Source organism: Myotis lucifugus, unplaced genomic scaffold, assembly GCF_000147115.1.
Source record: "Myotis lucifugus unplaced genomic scaffold, Myoluc2.0 scaffold_186, whole genome shotgun sequence".
NCBI lineage: Eukaryota > Metazoa > Chordata > Mammalia > Chiroptera > Vespertilionidae > Myotis > Myotis lucifugus.
In genome coordinates this window covers 1,128,547-1,137,770 of record NW_005871234.1, presented here as the reverse complement: position 1 = coordinate 1,137,770, position 9,224 = coordinate 1,128,547, and the positions used below count along the sequence as shown (strand labels likewise).

At 34.3% G+C, this 9,224-nt stretch overlaps 1 protein-coding gene across 4 annotated transcripts in view; it reads left to right on the top strand.

Moving 5' to 3' along the window:
• The window catches only part of EXOC6B (exocyst complex component 6B), a 477,149-nt gene that overhangs the window by 61,751 nt on the left and 406,174 nt on the right, over positions 1 to 9,224 (top strand). For all 4 annotated transcript variants that reach the window (XM_023760613.1, XM_006096760.3, XM_023760615.1 and 1 more), the window contains one exon: positions 8,880 to 9,084. In XM_023760613.1, coding sequence (XP_023616381.1) covers positions 8,880 to 9,084 — 205 coding nt within the window. The remainder of the gene's footprint in view (positions 1 to 8,879; positions 9,085 to 9,224) is intronic.

Below are 9,224 nucleotides of genomic sequence, written 5' to 3'. Positions count from 1 at the left end.
ATATATATATATATATATATAATTTATCATATGATGATTACATGATTAATTATTGAATGTTAAACCAAGCTTGGCATTTGTGGAATAATTTCCATTTGGAAATGGTATATGATCTGTTAAAATTTTGTTAAGGATTTTTGCAACTATGTTCATAAGGAATATTTATCTATATTTATCTATCTTTATTTGTAACATCTTTGTCTGATTTTCGTATCAGATTAATGCTGGCCTCATAGAATGAGTTGGGAAGTATTCCATCTTTGATTTTTCTGGAAGAATTTGTATAGTGTTGGCATTGCCTTCCTTAAATATTTGGTTGAGTCCACCAGTGAAGGCACGTGGACAAGGAGATTTGTTTGTTTTTGGTGAGAAGGTTTTCAACTACAAATTTAATAATAAAAAAATCAGTACTGAGCTGTTTGCATTTTTGTTTTTTTTTCAGTAAATTATGCTTATTTGTGTCATTTAGTAGTTTGTCCATGTCACCCAAGCTGTTTAATTCATTAGCAAAAATTGTTCATAATATTCCCTTATTTTAACATGTGTATGCTCTCTATAGTGATACTTTCTCTTTCATTGCTTATGTTTTATATTGACAATTTATATCTTCTCTGTCTCTCTTTTTTAAAATTTATTTTTCAATTTCAGTTGATATACAGTATTAATTTCAGGTGTCTAATAAAGTGATTAGACATATACCTTATGAATTGATCACCCTGATAAGTCTAGGACCTATCCGTTTTTGCCTCCTTGTTTCTGTCTCTCTGATTATTCTAGCTAAAGGTTTATCACTTTTCTTAATTTTTTTTCAAAAAGCACCTTTAGGTTTTATTGATTCCGCGCCCCCCCCCCCCCGTTGTCTATTCTATTGATCTCTGCTATTAACTTTAGTATTTTCTTCCTCCTGCCTACTTGGGGTTTAATTTGCTTTTTTTCTAGCTTTATAAAGTGGAAGCCTAGAGCATTGATTTTGGTTCTTTGTCTTCTAATGTTGCCATTTAAAACTGTACATTTTTCTCTAAGTCGTGCTTTAACTGAAGCTTACATGTTTTATGATTCTTTTCTTAAATATTTCCTAATTTCTCTTGTGATTTTAAAAATTAAATTCGGTAACTATTTAGAAGTGAAATAGTTAAGTTCCAAATATTGGGGGAGTTTTTCAAAAATTTTAAAATTTATTTGTAATTTCAGTTCATTGTGTTCACAAATATAAAAAAATATGGTTTCAACCTTTTATGTTTGTTGAGACTTGTTTTACACCTATCATATGGTCTATTTTGGTGAAAATTCCATGTACACTTCAAAATAATGTATATCTGTTGTTGAGTAGAGCATTTTTTTTAAAAATAGATTTTTATTGATTTCAGAGAGGAAGGGAGAGGGAGAGAGATAGAAACATCAGTGATGAGAGAGAATTATTGATTGGCTGCCTCCTGCATGTCCCCTACTGGGGATCGAGCCCGCAACCCCAGGCATGTGCCCTTGACTGGAATCGAACCTGGGACCCTTCAGTCCACAGGCTGATGCTCTATCCACTGAGCCAAACCGGCTAGGGTGAGTGGAGCATTTTTAAAAAAATATATTTTATTGATTTTTTAACAGTGAGGAAGGGAGAGGGATGGAGAGTTAGAAACATCGATATCAGCTGCCTCCTGCACAACCCCCACTGGGGATGCGCCTGCAACTGAGGTACATGCCCTTGACTGGAATCGAACCCGGGACCTTTCAGTCCGCAGGTCGACGCTCTATCCACTGAGCCAAACTGGTTAGGGTGAGTGGAGCATTTTTTAACTGTAATTTTGATACACTTGGTTGATAGTGTTGTTCAAATTTTCTATCCTAATAATTTTGTATTTGTCAATTGTTGACAGAGGAGTATTGAAATTGCCTGTTATGATTGTGGATTTGCATAAGCCTTCTTTTCTGTTCTATGTGTGCTTTGACTCTCTCTTATTGGGTGCATACACATTTAGCATTTGTTACATCTTCCTGATGAACTAACCCATTTATTATTATGGAGGGTTCCTCTGTATCCCGGGTAATACTTCTTTTTCTGAAATATAAGTTGTTTGGTATTAATGTAATCATTGCTGCTTTCTTTTTGTTTAATTTTTATATTGTGTCTTTAAAGTTTTTTGTCTAAAATATTTTATCAGGTTTTTTGAGATATATTCACATACTACTTAATTCATTCATTTAAAATGTACAATTCAGTGGTTTTTAGTGTATTCACAGAGTTGTGCAACAATCACCACTGTCAATTTTAGAATGTTCTCATTCTTTCCAAAAGAAACTTTGAGTTTCTTAGCCGTCACTACCCAATCCTCTTCTGGTCCCTGTCTTTCCTTGCCAGCTATGGGGAACCACTAATTTACTTTCTTTCTCTATAGATTTGCCTATTCTGGAATTTCATATAAATGGAATAATACAATATGTGGTTCTTTGTGATTGGCTTCTTTCATTTAACATGTTTTCAAGCTTCATTCATGTTGTACTGTATACCAGTTCTTCATTTCTTTATATTGCTGAATAATATTTTATTATAGGGATATGAATTTGTGCACAGGTGGGGTCCCTCTGGGTGGCTTGCAGAGATTGAGCCGAAACCCGCAGTCCAACGCCACCTGCAGCTCCTACCTGCTGCTCTCGCTCATCCCGGCCCCACTGTGCCTGCCGCAGGCTCGTGCCCAGTCAGTCCTGATCAGGAGAGGCTCACGCTGCCACAGTAGTGCTCTCCAGCCATGAGCCCTGAGTCTGGCACCCTCCCAAGGGGAGTGGCCTGTGGGATCGGGCTGAAACCGGCTGTCCAACATTCCCCAAGGGGTCCCGGATTGCGAGAGGGCACAGGCCAGGCTGAGGGACCCCACCGGTGCATGATCGGGCCAGGGAGGGACTGCGGGAGGGCTCCAGGGCATGTCTGGCCCATCTCGCTCAGTCCCGATTGGCTGGACCCCAGCAGCAAGTTAAACTACTGGTCAGAGCATCTGCTCCTTGGTGGTCAGTGCACATCATAGCGAGCTGTTGAGCAGTCTTAGCATATCATTAGCATATTACGCCTTGATTGGTTGTTCTGTTGTTCTGCCGTTCGGTCTATTTGCATATTACCCTTTTATTATATAGGATATCACATTTTATTTAGTTATCATCAGTTGATGAACATTTGTGTTATTTTCACTTTTTGGCTTTTCTGAGTAATGCTGCTATGGATTTTTGTTTATAAGTTTTTTTGGTGTGTGTGGAGATATGCTTTCATTTCTCTTGATTATATACGTAGAAATAGAATTGCTAGATCATGTTTTAACTCTATGTTTAACAATTTCAGGAAGTGCCAGATTATTTTCCAAAGCAGCTGTGCTTTTACCTTCCCTCCAAATACCAGCAGCATGTGAAGATTTCTATTTCTGCACATCCCAGTCAGTACTTATTATTGTTTGTCTTTTGATTATGGCCATCTTGGTGGGTGTGAAATAGTATCTTATTGTTCATCTTCACTTTTGAAATCTATTTTTGATGGGTATAGAAGTCTAAGTTTATAGATTAATTAGTTCTTAAAATGTAATTTCTTTGTCTTTTGGCTTATGTAGTTTTCTAAGGAGAGGTATGTGATCAGGCTTACATTTGTCTGTCTATACTTAATGTGCCATTTCTCCATCTGTTATAAAACTTTTGTCTTGCCCTGACCAGGTTGGCTCAGTGGATAGAGCGTCGGTCTGCGGACTGAAGGGTCCTGGGTTCGATTCTGGTCAAGGGCATGTACCTTGGTTGCGGGCACATCCCCAGTAGGGAGTGTGCAGGAGGCATCTGAATCGATGTTTCTCTCTCATCGATGTTTCTAACTCTCTATCCCTCTCCCTTTCCCTTCCTCTCTGTAAAAAATTAATAAAATATAAAAAACCCCCACTTTTGTCTTTATCATTTGTTTTCAGCAATTTGATTTTGATGCATGTGTGTATTTATCTTACTTGTGTTTTGTTTAGCTTCTTGGATTTGTGGGTTTAATTTCCAGAAAATCTGGAAAAGGTTCAGATACTATTTTTTTCAAACATTTTTTTCTCTCCTTTTTCCATCCTTATCCTGGGACTTAAATTACATCTATGTTGGAACAGAGGATCTATTCTGTTTTTTACCCCTCATCTTTTTTCTCTCTGTGCTTTACATGGTATAGTTTTATTGCTGTTTTCAAGTACACTGACTTCTCTTTTTTGCATTGTGTAAAAATTCCCATCCTGTGAAATTTTCATTTCAGAAAATATATTCCTTACATTTAGGAGTTCCATTTTTAAAAATGTTTAATTTCTCTTATGTTTGTATTTTAAAATACAAGTATATGGCTCTGCTCTCTGTTTTCACGTACTTCTTTGCTAGTTCTGTCACTTGGCATTTTGGATCTCTTTCTGCAGACTGCTTTTGTTTTTCCTAGTTATAGGTCTTTTTGTTGTTCTTATCATGTCTAATAATTTTTGATTGAATAATGGACATTATATTATCTTGATGTGTCTGGATTTTGGGGGGTGTTTTTTTTCTTAGAGAGTGTTGGTCTTTGTTTCGGCAAATAGTTTAGTTGTTTGCAGGTTTGTTTAAACTCCATTTTTAAGCTTTACTAGGCTTACCTTCATTCAGGGATATTTCAGAGTAGTATTCATCTTCACTGAATAGCTCAGGAATCCTCAAGGACTCTTCAGCTTGGCTGTTTGAATATTTCTCGACCCTGTCTGAGCTCCTGGAAGTGTTTACCTTACATCTCCATGGTATCTGTCTCTGTCTCTCTCTTCTCCCATCTTCCCTCCCTTCCCCACTTTTTCTTCCTTCGTTTTGCCTGTTCATATGGAATTTCATTTTTCCTATGCCTGGCCTAGTACTTAGCAAAGACTCAAGGGAACCCCTGTGTAGATTTCTGCATTTCTTTTCTGCATTCCTCCTTTTTTCTTTTTGAATTCCACTGCACAACCTCAAGGTGCATCAGCTTTCCTGAACTCTTCTGTCTGACTCCAATGCTGCTAAGCTGCTGGGTTCTGTTTGGGTTTTCTCTAACTTTGTCCATGATCTAGAAATCACCTCCTGATAGATAACTCAGATAATTATTAAGCTCACCTTATTAGTTTCCCTTTTTCAGAGATTGTATAGTTCTGTGTTACCTGAAGTCTACTATCTGAAAACAATTGTTTTATATATTTTAGCCAGTATTCTACTTTTTAAAAGTGGAAGTTCATGTCTGTTTCTTATTAGTCCTTCATAGCTGGAAGCATAGTTTATTTTTTTTAAAGCTGTAATTACTGATTATACTACTAGGTTTTATGTTCCCTAAGGAAAGATATCCGACCATCTTTCTATCTATAGCTCATAGAAGGGATTAAATAGTTGTTAATGATGCTCTTTGATTACGAAAGGCACTAATTTTCTGTGGTGAAAGTTTTTATTTCATATTCTTATCATACTACAAATTTTTAAAAATTGTGATCTGCTTTAAAAAATCACTATTAGCCTGGCAGGTATGACTCAGGGGTTGAGCTTCACCCTATGGACCAAAGATTGTCATTTGATTCCTGGTCAGGGCACATACCTAAGTTGGGGTTGCAGGCTGGGTTCCCAGGAGGCAGAGCTGATCAATGATTCTCTCTCATCATTGATGTTTCTATCTTTCTCTCCCTCTTCCTTCCTCTCTGAAATCAATAAAATATATTTTTAAAAAAGATCACATTAGAATTTTAAAAACCATTTTTGTGAAACAGTTCTGCACCACGGCAAGGAAGTACCAACATTTAATTAGCCTAAAATCAACATTTCTCTTCTCATGATAGCATTCAATCATGCCTAAATTATTCAGACTTTAGTTATTCAGTTTATAGGATTTTTTTAGACCTCTTTTCCTGTTACCTTTCTTTTTATTCCCTTTTTTTATTTTATTTATTTTCTTTTTGCTCACATTACTATAAGGTAGCCTGCATGAGGGGGAGAGGCGGATAGCTAGCACACATGCAAATAAAGCTTAGAATTTGTTTTTGATTCAGTTTTAATAATGTTTAGAGGTTGCCAAAGTAATGTCTAAATCTTGTTTTAGATTTCCATGGCTGTTGGAAATAGAATTTTTTTCTTTTGGTGTCTGCTATACAGGTGTTTAATTGGCTATCATTCTTTAACCTGTCACTGATATTTGAAATACACCAGAAATTTGAATAATCTTTTTGATCTGTTATAGTGGGAACATGAATATGATAGAGAAAAGACAATGGGGAAATAAGGTAACATTCTTTGTTGCCGGGAATCACTGGGTTTTATACTAATTAGCTTTGGTGGAGTTGACCAGATGTTTTCGGCATGGAGCCATGTGTCTCATCAGTGAATGTGTCTCGCAGGCAACATTGTTAGATTTTTCTCATTCTATAAACAATGTTCCAAAATATAACTAAACCCCAAAGTGTGTTTATCTTTTTGGCTTAATTTCTGGCTTTCTGTCCATTCTAAAGTTTCTCTCTAGAGAAATTGCATTTTATTGCACATAGCTTTTTATACCTAATTGTACTATAAACACCATTCTGTTTACACAAACCATGTGAATTGCACTGTTTTTGAGTCTGTAAAAATTTAATAAAACCAACCATTTCAGATTAAACTATAATTATATTTCTAAATTTAGAAGAAATAAACCTTTCTTCCCTCTATGTATTTGGCCGGGCTGGACTAACTTTTTTATTTTTGGAACACACAAAGGAAAAACAACAACAAAAAATTAAAATAAAAGCAATCTCTAATCTTTAGTTTGTGGTATTAAGTGCATTTGGGCAAGAAGAGAATTTCACTACTGTGAAATTCATTCTTAAAATCTAAAATAGGGCTGTAAGTACTTTATTTATAGATTTGGAATTGAATTTTTCCTATATAAATATATCATTGGAAATTAGGAAATTAAAAACATGAAGAAAATTATCAACCATAATGTTGCTATCCAAGGAAAAAAATTATGGTTAACATTTTTGTATGTATTTTTCTAGTCATTTTTCTACGTCCTTATGTTTGGGTATATTTAGTGATTATATAGTTTATGCATGCATATATATTCATAATCTATACATGTATACATATTTATAATGTTGAAAAATGTTATGATTATACTTGTAAGTTTGGATTTTTTAAAAAAATTCTCAGCTGAGGATATTTTTTTCCATTGATTTTTAGAGAGAGTGGAAGGGAAGGGGGAGGGGAAGAGAGAGAGAGAGAAACATCAATGTGAGAGACACATTAATTGGTTGCCTCTCGCCTGCACCCTGACCAGGGCCAGGGATAGAACCTGCAATCCAGGTGCCCTTGACTGGGAATCGAACCCGAGACCCTTTGGTGCGTGGGCTGATATTCTAACCATCTAGCAGTACTGGCCAGAGCTGTAAGTTCTGTTTTTGAAATAATTTTCATACAAAAGTATTATAAAAATTTTGCTATTTTATTAGTCTTTTACTACATAGATCTATAATAATGTGTCTAATTCCTTGTTATTTGACATCTAGATTAGTATTTTTATTTGTTAATAAATATAACTAATTCAAGAAAATTATGCATCTAATTTGTGTTTGTTTGTTTATTTTTGAAATGTAGCTGTTTAGAGTACTTGTCTTGGTAAAATTCTTCATTGAAAACTTGTATCATTAGTACAAATTTGTTTACCAGCAGGCTGTGAATTATCATTTATTGAAATACCTGAAAATGTTACCCATGATCTTTTAAAAAATATTTATCAGTTTGAGTGACAAATTATGTTTTTGATTTGGATTTATTAACATATCAGTTCAACTTCTTTTTTCAGATATGGGCCTTTTAAACAATTCTTTTAAGACTTTTCTTGTTCACTGCTTTAAAAAAAAGCAGTGTATATGTTGCAAATAATCTTTACAAGGTTGTTGTTTTCTCTTTATTCTTATTAATTATGTTCTTTTAATGCATAGCTTATTTTGTTTTTACCTTGTCACCTTTATCATTTTCTTATGCTTATGGAAGCTTTTCTTCCTGTTAGATAAATATTGTCCCTTTTTTGTTATGAAATATTTCTCTGTATTACAGCAATATTTATTGTCTTAAACTATTTTCTCTTATACTAACATAGCTATTTAAGCATTTTTATGATGATTTTTTGCATGGTATATCTTACTTTTTCTACTTTGTAACTTATTTGTTTTTTAGAATTTAAAGTATGTTTCTTATAGACAACATATATTCATATCATGCTTTTTAAATCCTTTCTGACAACGTCTGCCTTTTAGTTGGAGTGTATGTAATTGTTGCTATGGTTGGATTTTGCTCTTTTGTTTTCTATGTTTTTCATGTCTTTTTTGTTCTTCTGCTTTCTCCCTTTTTTGGTGTTAAATAATTTTTAGTGTGATATTTAAAAATACACCTGTTAAATTTTTTAAGTATTACTTTTGAGTTATTTTTTTAGAGGCTGCTCTATGGATTATAATCTGTATCTTAATTTATTATAGTCTACTTTAGGTCATTGGTGGTACAATTTTGGTATAATGTAGTGGCTTTGCTTCAACTTAGCTCCATTTCTTCCTTCCTCTTTTGTACTATTTTGCCATATATATTATATCTATATATTTTATAGAATTACAATGCAGTGTTATAATCATTGCTTTAAAAATCTTTTCATGAAATTGAAAGGAAAGAGAAGAATATTTTTTATTATAATTTACTTGTCTTTTAAATGCATATATTTATTAATTGTTAATAATTTGAGATTTTCCATGGATGTTTTTATTAAAAAAGTTAATACTGGATTTGTCTTAATGTACAGTGAAAACTAATTCAGGCTAGAAATTTTGCCTGAGGAATATATCTGTGACCCTAAAACAGACTGAGTTGAGCTAAAGGTGATATAATTCCTTTTATAGGCATTACCCTGCACTGAAAACTCTGGAACATCTAGAGCATACCTATCTGCCTCAAGTGAGCCACTATCGATTCTGCAAGGTGATGGTGGATAATATCCCTAAGCTTCGTGAAGAAATTAAGGATGTCTCTATGTCTGATCTCAAAGACTTTCTGGAGAGTATCCGCAAGCATTCAGACAAAATTGGAGAGACTGCCATGAAGCAAGTAGGTCTTGGGTTTATGACAGGTTGGCCAATGACTTTGCAAGTGTTTTGTTAAATTCTTTTGCTTTGTGTCTTAATTATTTCTTGTCATTTTAGGGAAGTCCTTCATCTTTATGGGAACACACAATTAAAAAATGTGTT